This window comes from Phyllostomus hastatus, unplaced genomic scaffold, assembly GCF_019186645.2.
Source record: "Phyllostomus hastatus isolate PE091 unplaced genomic scaffold, TTU_PhHast_1.1 phas_scaffold_93, whole genome shotgun sequence".
Classification (NCBI taxonomy): domain Eukaryota; kingdom Metazoa; phylum Chordata; class Mammalia; order Chiroptera; family Phyllostomidae; genus Phyllostomus; species Phyllostomus hastatus.
Window position 1 is genome coordinate 31,826,936 of NW_025334042.1, and position 18,698 is coordinate 31,845,633.

At 41.6% G+C, this 18,698-nt stretch overlaps 1 protein-coding gene across 4 annotated transcripts in view; it reads right to left on the reverse strand.

The window, feature by feature from the left end:
- BICD1 (BICD cargo adaptor 1) overlaps positions 1-6,046 on the reverse strand; it is a 174,662-nt gene extending 168,616 nt beyond the window's left edge. For 2 of the 4 annotated variants that reach the window (XM_045829546.1, XM_045829549.1), the window contains exon 1: positions 5,345-6,046. In XM_045829546.1, coding sequence (XP_045685502.1) covers positions 5,345-5,557 — 213 coding nt within the window. In that variant the 5' untranslated portion in view covers positions 5,558-6,046. The remainder of the gene's footprint in view (positions 1-5,344) is intronic. The other 2 variants (XM_045829545.1, XM_045829547.1) reach the window with 1 other exon arrangement.
- Positions 6,047-18,698: the final 12,652 nt, after the last annotated feature.

Sequence of the window (18,698 nt, forward strand, 5' to 3'; positions counted from 1 at the left end):
TTTCTAAAAAGTGGACTTCTTCCAAAACCAGGTTTCGTCACTCAGCTTTGTATCCTTGAGAAGAATCCTTAACCTAAGACCTATGTACTTTCCTCTTTTGTATAATTCAAGTGATATCTACCTTGTAAAAGGGTATTACAAGAATTCGAGATAAGGCATGCAGAGTGCCTAAATGGAGCTTTGTACATCATTCAATACTTTATTATTTTCTTATCTGTGAAAATGGGCAATAAGCCTGAGTTACTTTGAAGATTAAATGAGATAATACAGAAAGCACCACAGTTACTGTTTCCTTTCACTTCCTTTTCATGCTCCCCAACACCAAGACAAAATGTGGCCACTGCCATTTTCCCACTGCCATCTCCTGACACCTGACTGTACATGCCTTTCCTTTAACATAATGAATTATTTATTAGCAGGACTATGCATCTCTTTATGTCCTTCTCTCCTTTAAAGCCAGATTTGTAGGTATAACCTTATGTGTGATAAAGTCCTTTATTATATATTTCAACAGGCAAGTAAATACCCTATTTTCAACCTAGAATGCAACATCCATAAAATACAAGTGTATTTTAAGGGATCAACAGGGCAGAGTGGTTGTAAGCATGAAATCCTGAAAAAATCTTCAAACCATGGCTGCTGTACAAGTTTATGCAAACATGGCAAATGCAAGGAAAGCCTATAAAATCTTGCTAAATGGTATCTGAGAAATGACTTTGCCAGAGATGAAATGTTGAGTTAAAATAAAAAGCAGGAATGGCTCTGGCCGGTGGGGTGGTGGCTGGGAGCATCGTCTCCACACAACGAAGGCTGCAGGTTCAGTCCCAGCTGGGGCACATGCCGGAGTGAAAAGATGAATGTATGGATAAGTGGAACAACAAACCAATGTTTCTCTTTCTCTCTCTCTAGAATCAATCATTTTTAAAAAATCTGGATCAAAGCCCTGGCTGGCGTAGCTCAGTGGATTGAGTGCGGGCTGGGAACTAAAGTGTCCCAGGTTCGATTCCCAGCCAGGGTACATGCCTGGGTTGCAGGCCATAACCCCCCGCAACCGCACATTGATGTTTCTCTTTTTCTGTCTATCTCCCTCCCTTCCCTCTCTAAAAATAAATAAATAAAATCTTTAAAAAAAATAGCATCAATAATATTTTTTTTTAATCTGGATCAAAATAAAACAGTGAAAGTGATTACATTTTGTTTGAAGTTATTTACAAGTTTCCCAAAGCTTATATTAATTCATTTTAAATGTTTTACCTAATTTCATAATAAATGGGATAATAAATATAAATATTTCTTCTTTAAAAAACAGCAGAGACCTGGCTGGAGTAGCTCAGTGGATTGAGCGCAGGCTGTGAACCAAAGTGTCGCAGGTTTGATTCCCAGTCAGGGTACATGCCTGGGTTGGAGGCCATGACTCCCAGCAACCGCACATTGATGTTTCTCTCTCTCTCTTTCTCTCCCCCTTCCCTCTCTAAAAATAAATAAAATCTTATTTTAAAAAAAGAAAACAGCAGAGAAAAATACTAGCTTAAGCAAATACATTATTAACTTCATCTATGTTTATTCATAGATTGGAAAAAATTATGTTTTTCTTACCCCCATATGACTTCATGATTAAAATTTACAAACCTAAAATAAGCTAACATCTTTCTAAGCATCTGAGGGGAAAAAATTAGTTCTTTAAAGATGAAACCAGGTAATTAAATGGCTTTCATCGGGTCCCTAATATGACAATCTCTAAAAGTAAGTTAAGTATTTATTTTTTTAATGATTTCACTCTGGCCCTGGAAAAAAAAACACACCACATAAAGCTGGCTCCAGGAGAAGCCTGTCAATGCCCAAAGGTGCTTCTTCAGCAGGTAGTAGCTACCCTTGGTATCAGCATTGAGAAAATGAGCAAAAAATGAGTTGAAGATTCTGAGTCCACGGCCTGCTGTAACCTGACTGCAAAACTTCTCTAAAGTTCTCACGAGGGTATAGTTTCTAAAATGCTACCAGAAACACATCATTCCTCTCTTAGGGAATCTTTTTAAATTTTACTACATTTAAAATTTCAACTACCTATTAAGTTTTTTAAAAACCTTATATTTAAATTCTACAGGTCTTTTTAATGCATGCTTATTTTTAGTCTTCAAATTATCTTAGAATCATGACTCTTCTTTAAATACTATTTTGGCCTGGGGACAGACAATGTTGGTTTACACACATCCCAAACATAAAATCAGCCAGGACGTAATTGGGCAAGGGTATCCCTCAGGTCATTGAAAAGCAAGTATTTGTGAAATCAAACCATGGTCAAGAATTCCAGTGAACATGTTGCTTTGTCCAGATGCCCAAGTATAATGAAAAGGAGAGCATGATGATGTCACAAGCCACCCTTTTTCAGATCCTGAGTACTTTTCTTTGAAGTGTGTTCTTTTGGGAACAGAATTATACCACTCAGTGTAGGCACGGGGCAGAGCCCTAAGTATCAGGCTAGGCCAAAAAGCAATCTGGACTGAGAAAAGACACGACTAGAAAAAAAATCACTGACTTCATCCTCTTGATGTTGCACATCTTCAGGCAACATTGCTCACTTGCACTGCTGTCAGAGCAGTCTGTGGCCTGGGGAGGAAGGCAGCAACCCTGCTGGGTGCTGACTCAAAAACAAAACGACCTGTAAAGACTGAACCATGTTGCTACACTGCAAATTACTAGTGTCCAACCTGAACTTAGTACAGTACTTTTCTGTTGGCATTCCCATAAACTGGTCCAATTATTTTTAAGTAAATCGCATGTGTTAAAGGAGCCTAGAAATAAGCCAAAGATTTATTGTATACTTGGCCTTACAGACATAACATAACAACATCATTTGCTGTAACTGAAAATGAACAAAACTTCCTTTTGAAAAATTAGAGCACTCACAAAGCATGGTTTTCAAAAATGACTTCCACATGCTATCATCATTGGAGGGTCTTAGTTTACACGATTGTTTTGGATTTACTTTTTAAACAGGGAATATTATTGAGACTGATTTAGGTCATTTAAATAGCACTCCCAACTAAAATATATATTATGGTTAAAGGATTGAAATAACAGGTCTCACTATCAAATAATCAAGTGTAATAATTATTTTATTACCTTAAAATATACTTTTATATACATGTATAAACCAGTCATTAGAAGCCTAAATTTGAGTAACATTTATGCCAAAAGAAATTCAAAATACATTATGTAAATAAGTATCACTTGGTAAAAACCCTCCTGATAAACTCTTATTAACCTCCTGCTATATAGAACAAAATATGCCTCAAGGTTTTTACAGAAAAAAATAACATTGTAATTGATATTTGCATTATTCTGTATTAAGAAACCAGAGTTATACTATTCCTATAAAAGACTGTTTTCTCATTTTTCTCACTATTGCTGAAGAAAGTAATACAAGTAGTTTTTTAATACTAGTCACTTTCTGTACTTCCTAATTTTCTTAGCCTTTCTCTGACGCTAACCAGTATTGACTAGTGAATTCTTCATACAGGTCTCTTCTTCCAGTATAAATTTATCCTTTCATAAAATATTTATTGCACACTCATTATGCTAGGCTTTGTATTAAAGACTGGAAGCCAAGTAAACTCAGACAAATTCCTTGCCTAAGAGCTCATGGTCTAGCAAAGGCAGAAGACAACTGCATTTAAGGTTTACTGTGCATGGTCAATACAATGACACAGAAAAAACAAACAAACAAACCTAGAAGGGTTGTTTGAATCAAGCTGGAAGGTAACAGTTATACTCCATTCCATTAAATAAAGCCTACCTCCTTCATCAGGGAGGTGATGGCTTGCATGGCTTGGTTTGCGCTTGTCTTGGCAAAACAATGATGATGGGTACAGGCAACATCTCTGGGAACATCTCTGGGAATTACAATCATCATCCTGTTTCCTGACTTCACAAGGTTTAGCATCACTGAATTTAAACAGATCAGCCTAAAACCTAATCTAAATTGGAAAATACCAAGTCCAGCTGCTGTTAAGAACAGACATGTACATGGTAAGAGAAACAAGAACTAGAAATTTACAGCCTGATACACAAAAGTCATATTTCTAGGCAGAATTTTTACCACACATTTATGTTTTGGCTTTTAGGCATCAGAATAAAAATAAGATGTACCTGAAAGTATAAATGCTTATAATATTATGCAGTACATTTAAAAAGCAAGTTATGTCATAAACGTCCTAAACTGTAACAACACAAAACAAGTCACCCCCCCCAAAAACTGAGTACACTGTTAAGAAAAACATTTTTGATACTATATGCAAAATTATCATTAACATTTAAAATGCCAATATGCACCCCCCAAAAATAAAAAGACTTGCCATGTAGAAATGCAGTGTGTACATTTCAATTTATAATGTTACTTGCTACCCATAGTGCCTCAGGAATGGGATAAAATAGACTGAGTTCCTTCAACAATATGTATGTTCTTACCAGTGTTGATACAAAATCAAAGCTTATTATTTGCTTCCAGTACATTAGCCAGTCTTTAAAAGAACCTAAATAAATACCAAAACACTAAAGAAGACAAGTGTCTATTTACGATATTCTAGTTTTATAAATACAGTCATTTCAAACAGGAGAGCCTCATTTGAAGGGCAGGTCTACCCACATATTCGATCTATGCCATTCTTCAGACCATTTGTAAGGGAGTTCAGATTTCCCTGGTCAGGGTGACCTTCCAAGACTTAGCACGGCCCAGCCTGCCTCACTCAGGTGAAATGAAGGCAGCGGGATCCAGCACAGCTGTTTTACTCCCGCAGCCCAAAGACAAGAATAAGTAACACCAAGCAGAATGCAGATTGCCCAGCCCTTGTCAAATGGTTTGGCAGCGAGTTCTAACAGTTCCCTCTCTCATCAAGGAGTGGTTACATTCAGCAAAAGGCTGAGGTACCCCAGATTCTACACCCTGAAACTGTGTGTCCTCGACACAAATCCGCTCATCGCCTTTGTGGACTGTGGGACTGTCACCGAAACCGGGGTTGGCAATAACAGCAGTTTTGTAAAGTTTGATTAATACATTCCAACCCAGCTGAATGTCGCCTTACAGTGCCGAGACTTGAAGACTCTTATGAATCTCCCTCCCCCACAGTCATTGCCTCCCAAATTCCAGTTTATACATTCATTTCCTGGGCAATTTTTCTCTTGTGGGGAAAACAATGGACTCTTTCAATCTTCTCTTATCAACAAAGCGCTCTAAGACGAAGAAACAATCCTTTCCATAGCATCCTTTCCGACTTCTTTATAAATGATGAGGGGGCGGTGAGGGTAGGGGCACCGGCGCCGAAGAGGGAAGAGGTGACAGGCAACTCACCTCTTTCAGCTGCTCCAGCTCCTGTTTGAGGCTGTCATACTCAGCCTCCAGCTCGTCATACTGCTGCTTGAGGGTCAGCTTCTCTTCCAAGACCACCAACCCGTACTCAGCAGCCTGGATCTTCTCGTGGGTCGTCTCTGTGAGCTCCTTGGTCAGCCTCTCTATTTCAGCCTTATAATGGTCCACAGTCTGCAATACCTCTTCTGCGGCCATAGCCCCGGTGGATGGAGGCAGGAGGGGGTCACAGGATCGGGAGACAGATGCAAAGCCGGTGGGATAAGGGAGAAGGAAATGGGGAGGAAAGGAAAAAAAAATGGAAAAGCAAAGTGTGGCTGGATGAACGAGCAGAGCAATATCCTGACTGCTCCTCTGGCGGCGGCAGCTACACCGCCCGAGAAACTGACGTGAAATGCAACATGAGGAATGCAGGGGAAAGGATCAGGGGCGAGGCAGCAGCTGCAGCATGTGTCCTCTGGGCCGGCCCCTGTGTGTGGTCAGTGGCCATGCGGCATGGCCCTGGCTGCGGTGGCCAGGGCGGCGAGGGGCTCGGTATTCTGCTTATTCAGAGGCGCCGGCCGCCATGTCTCCCAGGCAGCGTCACTGCAGTCTTCCCGACCCCGCACGCTCGGGCTCTCCTCTCGCTTGCTCCACCTGCTCCCTCTGGCTGTGCTGCAGCCAGTGCAGAATGATGCAGTCCCGGGCCCACTCCCCCCGTGAGCTCGAGGCCGGACCCAGCTGGGGGCGGGAGGCGGATGGAGTCAACGCAAGGGGAGGAGGGAAGGATCCCACGGAAACATCCCCAGGCGCGTCCCACCAGGGGCACGCAGGGCCACCGCCGACTGCACCACGGGGTGCGCTGGACGGAGGCCGAGGAGGAGGACCGGCAGGACGTGCGCCGGCAGGGAGCCTCCGCCCTGCCCCGCCCGCCGGAGCTCCCTGCAGGGCGGGAGTTCCTCCCAAAGCGTTTTGCTTGGGTGGGCGTCAAAGCCCCCTCCCCCCACCCCGCCCGACAGCAGCGTGGGCGTCCCTGCCACAGGATCCTGAGCTCTGCAAATTGTCTGGACTACATGCCTTCCCTCAAAGAAAAGCAAACAGTAACTAAACGGTTCCAGTCGCGAGCATCCTTCTAGTCTGATCTCTCAGCATTCTGCCCTGGCCTTCTGCTCCGAAATGCTCTGCTTCCAAAGCCTGCCAGATGCGCCCCAGGGCGACGGCTTCCGCCCCCTCTCTTCCTCCCTCTCCCTCCTCCCTACATTGCCCTGGTTCACTCCATACTCAACAAGCTTATTTCCACCTGAGGAAACTCTTTACTAAAGATTCGTTGCCCTGGTCTGAGCTTTTTATGTCCAGTTTATCACAAGATCAATAATCAGGGCAAAAAACAAACAAACAAACAAAAAAAACAGCAAACCCTATGATACATGCACCCAGGAAGCCTCTAGATGCCATTGTTTCTTGCCCCAGTAGGTCTACTCTATGGATTGTTCCGTAAGAAAAGCTTCATCAAGTTTCCTAAATACAGTATCAATAATACCCTACAATAAATATTTTTTCAAATAACAAGAGTTAATAGTTCTTGAGATCATGCACTAAGGATTCTGAGTATGGCACATGCATTCTCTCCAATCCTAACAACAATTCTCTGGGGTAGAAACTGTTATCCACAAATTACAGGTGGTGAAAGACAAAGTTGAGTGATTTCCCAAAGTCAGGCAATCTTAAGCAATAAAGTGAAAATTGAATCATAACCCTGAACTAGATCATTATGTTGGCTTCACCTTCATTAATTTCTAACACAAACCCAGCAGCTAAATTATTATATGCTCTTAAAACAGCCACTTTAGTCAAGATGAAGAGTGATGATGAAAGTCACAAGAAGAGGTCAAGGCAAAATTGGTAAGTGAAAGAGAATAAAGAATAGAGAAGAGATAAGGATAGAGAACAAACTAGAGGAAAGGAGGAGATAGGAGTGGGAGAAGGGCAATTTCTGAGTAACTAGGAGGCCATGGGATCAATAGACCAAGGGCCAGACCAGTTCCTTCCCTATCTCCTGGGTGGCAGCTATTCCACAACTATTTCCCAGTGGTCCGGAGTTGTTCATCTCTCTCTCTCTCTCTCTCTCTCTCTCTCTCTCTCTCTCTCTCTCTCTCACGCACACGCACACACACACGAGCTTTCTGACTTAGAAAGCAGGATTCAACTCTCCCATCATTGTGTTCATGGTAAAGAAAAAAAGACAGTTGCTGATGGTGTGGGAAGAAAAGCACATGGCAATGCCCTTACAAAGCCTTGACTAATGAACAGGCTCCCCTGTGTGGTTTTCACTGCCTCTGAAATGGACAAGAAAGCTTCCTTCCAGATGCTGACAATTACAACATAATATTGTCTGATAAGTGAAAGAAACAAAGAAAAGAAAACACTTGAAACTTGCAACCACCATGAATCCAACCTGGCAAAGAAGCAGAAATAACGATCACATTATGTCACCTACCCTGCCCTGACCTCACACAGCAATTGAGAAGCCCCTCCTGTGTGCTTCTGTCGTGCCCACCCTCTATCACAGTAATGAATGATCACAAACTGCTGAAGAGAAAAGAAATCAAACCTGTAACTGCAAGTAGCTAAACTGCCTTGTTCCTGGTGTGCTCTTGGCCCATCCTTACTCCACAGAGGATCATAACACTTGGAGTACATTGCCTGCATCTCCCTTTCCTTTGGCTAGAACAAAGAATGTAGTTTGCCTCCATGACTTTCTAAGTGTCATCGCTGCACATTCCCTACGCTCCATCTGTACCATTTTCCTGACTGATACACTTTTGTTAATACATGCAGTCTGACTTCTTCAGACCGTACACTATTCCAACACTTTAAGATTTTGCTTATTACAACTTTGATCCTTTCTATGTAGATATTAACTTGAAGAAAGAAAACTTATTCCCTTATACTGTACACCATGCTCTTCTTATACTGCACAGCTACATTTCTCTTGTTCTCATGTATATGTCATATGTTCATGTATATCATATAAAAATATAGAGCTGGCATGGCTCAGTGGATTGAGTGCCGGCGTGCAAACCAGAGGGTCGCCAGTTCAATTCCCAGTGGGAGCACATGGCTGGGTTGCAGCCTGGGCCCCCAGTGGAAGGCATGCAAGAGGCAGACACACATTAATGTTTCTCTCACTCTTTCTCCCTCCCTTGCCCTCTCTCTGAAAATAAATAAAATCTTTTAAAAAGATAGAAATATAGGTAGGAGTATAGGTATAGACAAATATAAGTAGATTTAGATATATAGATATATCAATGACAAGTATGTAGAAAATCAGTTTTAAAACCATTCTTGGAAGTAGGGTTCCTTCATATTTCTTTTTTAAAATTGTATTTTATTTATTTCTTTTTAGAGAGAGGGGAAGAGAAGGAGAGAGGGAAACATCAATGTGTCGTTGCCTCTCACACACCCCCCTGCTGGGGGCCTGGCCCACAACCCAGACATGTGCCCTGACTGGAAATCGGACCATTGACCCTTTGGTTCTCAGGCCAGCACTCAATCCACTGAGCCACACCAGCCTAGACTTCTTCATATCTAGCAGCCTCCAATTACCTATGGAAATTTCTTACTTGTAAATATGTAGGAAAAATTGTATTCTGTGATTTAGTACCTCAAACCAAACTCTCACCAACTTTGTCAGCATAAATATTGTATTGTCTTACTCTCGCTCTTTCATTCCATTATTAAGCAGATAGTTATTATGAAGCACCCATTATCTCCTAGGTATAATAGTAGGCATTGTGAAATCAATGACCGGTGAGACATCAATGGTCAATGGTCCCTGACTTTATGGAGCCTCTGTTCTGGGAGGAACACACAAACAAAAAAGAAACCAAAAAAAAAAACCAGACAGACAAGAAAAAAGATAAATTAATACAATAATTCCAATTTGTATCATAGATAGGAAGGATACAGCATAGTGGTTAAGAGAAGAAGCTAGTCCGATGGGGTCAAATCCAACTTAGCCACTTACTAGCCGTGTGTGTCTAGGTTGCCTCATTCTTAAAAAGGGGATAACAGCCCTAGCTGGTGTAGCTCAGTGGACTGAACATGGGCTGTGAACCAAAGGGTCGCAAGTTCGATTCCCAGTCAGGGCACATGCCTGGGTTGCAAGCCAGGTCCCCAGTGGGGGCCACATGAAAGGCAACCACACATTGATGTTTCTCTCTCTCTTTCTCCCTCCCTTCCCCTCTCTCTAAAAATAAATAAATAAAATCTTAAAAAAAAGAGGGGATAACAATAAAACTACTGATGAGACTGTTGTGAATAGAATGATATTTGACCCCTAATAAGCAGCGTATGTGTTTCGTTTTGTTTTTAAGTTTTTGAGGAAAAACAGGATAAGATTGAGGTAGGAAAAGGAAACAACCAGAGGATCAGTGGAGAGCTCTCTGAAGAAGTGAAATTTACCTTAATATGGCAGGAACGTGAAAGAATTGGACATGCCAAATGTGGGGCGAGAGCTTGCCAGGCAGAGGGAACCACCTGTGAATAAGCCTGGAGCAGAAAAGAGCTTGGTGAGAGCAAAGAATAAAAACCTGAGTTTGAGGCTTACTAAGCAGGTTAGAATAAGGAATTAGGGTGGTGTACACCTGAAACTAACATAATGTTATATGTCAATTGTATCTAAATTTTAGAAAGAAAAGGATGCAGTCTTTCAAAGAGCAGACATTTACAAAGTAAAAAACTTTCCAAGGCAAATGAGTTTCCACCACACAAAAATGAGAACAGACAAGATACTTCTGTTTAGCTTTTTAGCATGCATTAGAAAAATCTTTAGACATCAAAATTATGACTAAACCACTGAACAACCATCATGCAGAACTGCCTGAAATCCAGCTGAATGGAAGTCCTTCAACTAAGGATATAAAGAAGACACCACATCGAGACTGAGCTGGCAGGTGGGCCCCATGTCCAAGTCTACATCCACCTGGTTCCCACTGTTTTCCCCGCCCTGGGTTCCCTGGGGCCCCACCACCAACCCTACTTGTGGGCACACCCGACCTGTTCCCGGTGGCTTTTCCATACAAATGACCTGTCTTGGCTCATGCCTCAGACTTTCCTAAAATGTCTCAAACAAGCAGCATCTGGCCTCAGCCAGCTGCATACCTCTCACAGTGGCCCCAGGCCTGGCACTAAGGGAAGCCAGCCTTAGTTCACTGCTTGGCCTCTCCTGGGTGCCTCCAAGTCCAGCAACCGTAGCAATGATCTGCAGATTGCTTTGTAGGTCATGCAGGAGGCCCCAGGCAGAGCACAGGCAGTGGCTGGCCATGGCCTGCAATTCCTGGGAGGCCCCAGAGCTGTGGCACCCGGTAGACAAATTCAGACCATGTCAAAGCACCATCCAAACACTTCCACAAGCAACACACTCAGGCAGGAGACTTGGGGCACCAGAGCCCCAGTGAAGTAAGTCCTGCTTATGGGGTGGGCCCCTGCACAGCTGAGCCTCTGTGGTTGAAGCCAGTCCTTGCAGCTGATCAGCCTGAGGGTAAATTCCTCTCAATGATGGGCCAACAGCAATCAAGACTCAACTACAACAGGAGGGTGTACACAGCCCACAGTGGGGAGAGAGGGGTGAGCACCTGGAGTGCCCAGCTCAGTTGAACAGGGAGGTCATGCCACCTGATCCTACAGGACCCTACTACATTAAGCCACTCTGCCAAGCCTGGGAGACCTAGTAGCTCTACATAATACATGGAGACAAACACAGGGAAGCTACCAAAATGAGGAGACAAAGAAGCATGCTCCAAATGAAACAGAACAAAACTCCAAAAAAAGAACTAAACAAAATGGAGACAAGCTATCTACTAGATGCAGCATTTGAAACACCAGTTAACAAGGATGCTCGATGAACTCAGTGAGAAGATATGAGTGTAGGATCTGGGACTCTGGTCGCAGACATGTTGCTCTTCAAGCAAGTGTAACTGATAGGGTTTGAAGGCTCAGCTCCCAAGCCTTCCTGGGCCCAGAAATCTCCTAGCCCTGTACCCTGTCTCTCCATGGGCAACTCCAGGGATGAGCTTCTAGGTTTCTGAAGGCCGCTGTGGAAATCTGCTTGTTGCTACCCTTCTCCCTAGTGTGTTTCCCCCACCTGGTCTTTATGCCACCACCCGCCCTCACCCCCTTCACATACTGCCACACACTAAACAAACCAAATCCAAACAAAACCTGTTTCTTCTTCTTTCCCTTGATTTGGTGGCCAGGCAAATATAGGACCCAAGCAATCAGCAACTGAAAACTAGTACCTCTTTCTGAGATATTCCAACCCATCCAGAAAGAGCCTTCCATTCTTCTATTGTAATAAATAGGAAAAAAAAGATTCTATATTAAGAAAAACAGAAGATTCATGTTTTGCTACATATATCTTAAATATAGGTGAGATCATATAGTTTTGTATCCTGCTCTATTAATTTAATACTTTAGCCTGAGGTATTTTTATCAAAATACTTTCTAAGCATCATCTTTAATAGCTACATAATTGACCATTTTATAATATTTGAAAATCATTCCTGCCTCCAATCCCTTCATGTGGTCCTTTATGTGGTCCTTAAGGCACATGATAATGACAAATAGAAAAACTGAATTCTAGGGACTTGTTAAAAAACACAGTCTCAACCTCACAGCCCACAACATTGATCAAAGAGAGGATTATTTGAAGGATTCAGCCCACTCACTCTCAGATACTGAATAATTTCCAAAGCAGCACAGAACGAGGCCCGATGAGGAAAGCTGGAGGACTCATCCAGTGGAAGTGGTCATGTTGTCTGCACAAGGATGCCCTTGAGGTCATTAGCCATGACCTCAGATAGTATCTCTTTTTATGTGTTCTGTGGAATAAATTTGTGTCTGGTCTTACAACCAAGAATGGTTGGTCTTCTCCAGTATAATTGGTCTGCTTTTATCTCACAAGTACTACAAACTGTACGGCTGATTAGATTTCCCTTTATCTATCGGCTGCTAGAAAAGAAAGCTTCAAGGCAAATGTATGGTCCTCTTATAGCAAGGGAATATGTCGAATGACATGTATGTTAGACTCATTACTAGTTTGGTTTTATGTCCCTTCCATTATTTTTTCTTTCTTGAAATTGTCTTGTGTTTTACATACCTCCCTAACTCTTTTTCAGAACTAGGCAGTGGAGCATAGTGGTTCCGGGCCTGGCTCTGGACTGGGAGGCACTCCTGACTGCATGCCCTTGGGCAAGTAAGTTACTTAGCTTTCCTGTACCTTAGTTTCCCCCTTTGTAAGAAGGGAGTAATAGTATTGCCTCATAGAATTCTGATGAGAATAAAATGACAAAATATCTGCAAAGATCTCAAATTTGTGCTTAGCTCATAGTCAAGTATCTAAAAGAAAAGTGTTAAAATAATTAAAAAGAGCCCTGGCTGGTGTGTCTCAGTGGATTGAGTGCCGGCCTGCGAACTGAGGGGTTGCTGGTTCAATTCCCAATCAGGACACATGCCTGGGTTGTGGGCCAGGTCCCTGGTTGGGGGCACGCAAGAGGTAACCAATAGCTGTATCTCTCTTGCACATTGATCTTTCTCTCTCTCCCTCTTTTTCCCTTTCCTTCCCCTCTCTCTAAAAATAAATTAATAAAATCTTAAAGTAAAATAATTTAAAAGAAATCACTGTAATCATCCCCCTGTTGCTGGATTTTACCTTGTATAGAACTTACTCCAAGTAGAATTACTGGGTCAGAGAGTGTATGTGTTTTGAAGGCTGTGTGCTAATTTTCACACCAATCGAAGTAGCAGGTGCTTCAGTCTTACCATGAATTTACAGGGGTGAGAACTATTACTTTTATTATTACTTTTTAAAACCCTTGCTGATTCAACAGGCAAAAAAGGAGCATCATCTTATTGTCATTTCAATCTACATTTTGGTGATCACTAATGAGATTGAACCTCCTGTCCAAAACTACTACCTTTAGTTATTTATAATTGATATTTCTTTTCTTTTTCCATCCTGTGCAATTTTTCTATTGAGGTCTTCGTGTTTTTTTCTGTTTATCTATTTAAATAAAATTTACAAACTAAAACAATACAAATAAAATAAAAAAAATAAAAGACTCTGTTTCCTCAGTCTTCAGCCATCTCCTGAGCGAGGAGAAGACAGGGCAGCAGAGGGAAATAGTCGTCACTGGCAATGGAAAAGGGGCAACTGGGAGCATGTAAATGGATGTGGTCAGTGCGTGGGTCCTGCACAGGGGGCTGCCTTCTTGTTAACCAAGGACGGATGTGTAACTCTAAATGCAAAATACATGGCACACTGCTCCTTAATCTAACTTTCTTTCTCCTCTTATCATTGTAAAACATGAACAATTCCAGAAAAAGAGTTAAACATTAAATTTTGCTCTTTAAGTTGAAATAAGTTTCCTTGAACTACAAAACAATTTTAAGAACATAATCAAATATTTCTGTAGACTGTAGAAGAGTATTTCTGTAACTATAGAAACCCAGCTGATGCCATGGCTACAGAAACACCTTGTACAAATAATTTTTAGTACACCAAGTCACACATATCACTATGTCTCTAAAATCATTTCACTTTAGAAATGTTTTCTCTTGTTGCCAGTGGAGAAAAGTTAGATGATTCGACATTGTGTTGCACTCCCAGCTAAACTTTTTAGCTTTCTTGACATTTTAGTTTTTTCTGTTCTTTTTGAAAACTTTTAATAAGGAGAATGCACATGTCATAATGGTTCTTTAATCTGTCCTCCACTTTTGCCTAATAAAGTCCCTAAATATTGCAGCCTATTTTCATGGGGATACTGAGATATCAAAAGATGCTATGCCTAGCCCATGGATGGCCACATGCTAAACAGAGCTACACAAACCTCACTGACAATTTATTTCATGTGCAATTTCAGTCTTTGGGTGATTCAGAAAAACCCACTTACAAGCTCTTGATTCACAATTTGGTAAACAGATATGAAGGTTGACTCCAACCTAACTTGTACTTTTCTTTAACTTTTAAAAAAAGTTAAAAATAACATGTCTTAAATACCACTCTGTGACAAGCCCTGTTGTAAGCATTTTACTTATATTAACTAATTTACCCCTTGTAAGAACCCCAAGAAAGGCTTCTGGTCAAGATGGCGACAGAGGCAGACATGGCTCACCGCTTTGCACAACCACATCAAAATTACAACTAAAATATAGAACAACCATCACTCAGGACTGTCAGAAATCAAGTTAAATGGAAATCTGACAACTATAAAATCAAGTTGAATGGAAGTCTGACAACTATGGAATTGAAGAAACATCCATCTAGACTGGCCGGAAAGATGGAGACATGGAACGGGCTGGCCCCACCCCCACGTGAATCAAAATTTGGAAGGGACATCTCAGGAGTGAGGAGTCCCACAACCAGACCAGGCCCCCAGCCCAGGGTTCCAGTGCCAGGAAGATAAGTCCCCACAATTTCTGGCTGCAAAAATCAGTGGAGATTGAGTTGGTGGAGGAGGCTGCTGGAGCCCCAAGCAGTTCCTCTTGGGAAACCTACTCATGGACTCACCAATTCAGATTCAATCCCTCTGAGTTCCAGCACTGGGGTAGCAGCTTGAAAGGCACCAGTGGCATACAGGGAGAGACTGAAGTGTCTGGCATCGGAGTGACCAGAGGCCATTGTCCCGTTACTGCGCCCTCCCCCAACAGAGCTAGTAGGCTGGTGCCATATCTGAGACTCCATCAACCTAGCTAAAACTGTGTGATCCACCTTGAAGATCCACAGAGACTCTACCCCACCCAATTTACAGACCCACCCAAGCTGCTTTTCCTATGAAACAAGTAACAGCTGGCTTCAGTGAGCCCTAGTAACAGCCACATTAGAGCCACAGGTTGGCTTCACTTGGGAATCTCCAAGCCCAGCACAAGCAGCTGCCATCTCATATTGCTTTACAGCTCAGGCAGGGAGCCCCAAAGAAAACACAGGTGGGGGCTGATCTTGGCCTGAACCACCCAGAAAACCCCAGGGCCAGGGCACCTAGTGGACAGCTACAGACCACATGGGAGCACCACCGCCCTGCCCATGTAGAGCTGATCCTCCATGGAGGGTGGAAGTTTGTGGTCAGTGGTCACAGCCACTCCTTGCAGCTGAGTGGCCTCAGTAAATCCCTCCCATAGATCTGTCAACAGCAACCAAGTTTCAACTACAAGAGGAGGGCGTACTCAGCCCACATAAAGGATGCAACTGGAATACCCAGCTTGGGTGTTAGAGGAGGCTGTGCCACTGGACCCTACAAGGCATCTACTACATTAGGCCACACTACCAAGACCCAGAGTCATAGCAGCTCTACCTAAAACATATAAACAAACACAGGGAGGCTGCCAAAATGAGGAGACAAAGAAATATGGCCCAAATGAAAGAACAGATCAAAACTCCAGAAAAAGCTAAACAAAATAGAGATAAGCAATCTATCAAATGAATAGTTCAAAACACTGTTTATAAAGATGCTCAAGGAACTTAGTGAGGACTTCAGCAGCATAAAAATGACCCAGTCAGGAACAAAGGATACACTAATTGAAATAAAGAATAATTTACAGGGAAATAACAGTAGAATGGATGAAGCTGAGAATCAAACCAATGATTTAGAACATAAGGAAGCAAAAAACAACCACACAGAACATGGAAAAAAACAATCCAAAAAAATGAGGATAGTATAAATAGACTCTGGGACAATTTTAACAGGTCCAACATTCGCCTCATAGGGGTGCCAGAAGGCTAAGAGAAGGATCAAGAAATTGGAAATCTGTACGAAAAAATAATGAAAGAAAACTTCTCTAATTGGGTGAAGGAATTACGCGTGCAAGTCCAAGAAGCACAGAGAGTCCCAATTATGATGGATGCAAAGAGGCCCACTCCAAGACACATCATAATTAAAAGACCAAAGGTTAAAGATAAAGAGAGACTATCAAAAGCAACAAAAGTTAGTTACTGGAAGGCTGCCAGATGAGAAGGAGAGAATGGGTGAAGAGGTGAGTGTATTAAGAAGTACAAATTGATAGTTACAGAATAGCCATGGGGATGTAAAGTACAGTATAGGCATTGGAGTAGCTAAAGAACTTATATGCATGACCCATGGACATGGTCATAGGTGGAGAGATTGCCTGACGGAGTAGGAGTGCTGGGTGGCTAGGGGGAAAGGGGGGGGAAATTGAGATAACTGTATATTTTATCAATAAAATATAATTTTGAAAAAAGAACCCCAGGAAATTGACAGTGATCACAATATAGTGATAATAATAATATTCCTGTTTTACAGATGAGAAAATGAAGGCACAGAGAAGTTATGTACCTTGCCCAAACCTCACAACCAGCAAATGATGTTCATCAGCTGTTCTTAATAGTTTCTCTCCTAAGCCATGTACTCCTTCCTCACTTTCTACCAGTTCCTTCTCCATCCTCAAAGTGTATCTAAGAATTGCTAGTCATCTTCTCTACCAACATTCCATAGTGGGCAAAACAGAAGATGAGTAGTCCCAAGACTTGGATTCATGTCCTGTGTGACTTCAGTAAAGTCACTTAAACCTATTGGGCTTTAGTTATGTCATCTGCCAGATGGGATTAATAATAACACCTATATCACTCCCAGGGAAGCCATAAAATCAAATGAGATGATGGAGATGAAAGGTCTTTGTGAGGTGAAAAGTCTTGAGCAACTTGCCTTAACTAATTACGAAAATTATTTTGGTTTATGCTTTGCCTGCCTTACTTAGACCAAGAGACCCCAATGAAAAGACTAGCAACTGGGATTGTGCAAAAAGCAGACCTCCAATTTACATAACAACAAATTAGGGAATGCATTTTAACACTTATGCAATGCAAAATGAGTCAAGTAAAATATCATTGGTGATTTTTGTTCATGTTTCCCAACATCACTCCTGAAGCAGTTAGTAAACTGAAAATTGAAATGGATCATTGAAGCAAATTCTACACAACACAAGAAGCAGCAAGGGCATGAGAGACAGGCTTTGCAGACTATGGAAGCACACAATGAAGCTGAACATGCAGGGCCCGAGAAAGGACAACCAACCAAAGGATGGGGACAGGAGTTGGGGGATGGAGGACATACCTACCTCATATCACTACACACAGAATCAATTTCTTTTAAATTATTTTTTCACTTCAGGATGAGAAATTTTATCATTCATCCACAAAACAAAATAGTAAGATTTATCTTTAGAAATCAAGTAGAAAAAATATAAAAAGTCATATTGTCATGCTTTAGGTAGATGTAAAAAGAAATTATATTTAAGTGAATTTCTTTCTTCAAAAAAGGAACTAAATTTATAATGTTTTTTATATACTGTTGGCTCATTAGATTATGATGTAAACATAGCTGTTGTCTATTTTAGCAAAATAGACTTCAGGTTCATAGAATGAACTGAGTCATCACTGTGGCTTCTATCCAGACCTAAAACAAAGTTGAGATGTAATAATAACCGTGTGAGGATTTTAAGTGTGAGAAGTTTAATAAATTTTTTAAAATTATTAATTTTTGTATAGAAAAACAAGTAACATTTAAAACCACAGCAAATTGCTTAGTGTTTGTAGTAGATATATGTTTAAGAGCATATGATCAAAGAATTTAAGAGCATTCTGATCACAAAATATGTAAAAATTGGCCAGGATCTTGTTGCTGCTTTAGGGGTGTTCACAGGAAAAGAAATGCTGTAAGATAATAAGATTCATTTTCAGTGTAAATCCAGACATATATTGTTTATAAAAGAATGAGAGAGAATGCAAAATGGAAATGAAAACACAGTTGACAAACTTCAATGAAACTATGAAAAGCTGCAATATTACTTGCACACACCAGGCCTCCTCAGGCCGCCGGGTGAAGGTGCCCTAATGTAGTCTAAGGAGGAAGTCCACTTAAGTCCAGGAAGGTAACTTGAATAGTCAACCCATCAGAGAGGACCGTAAGAAATTACTACTCCAGGCAAGAAGTTCCTTGTCCCCAAACCATCTCTGACTTTAGGCAAGCAACCGCAACCACAGAGCACTGTTCCTCAGGGAACTGGAAAGGAAATAAGTATTTATAGAAAAGATAGTGGATATCAGACAGTGTACACATTCAGTGTTTTTAGACTACACACTACACATCTCTGAAGTATTATCTCCATGTTGCAGATGGCAAAACTAATGCTCATGAAGTAAAGATATGCAACCAGCAGAGCCAGAATCTAAATCCAGGTTTGCCTTCCATCAAGTGCTCTGCTCTCTCTGGGCCTCTTCTACTTCAGGCTCACATATAAACCAAGACCTCACTTTTAGCCAGACACCAGCTCTGAGAACAGATTGCAG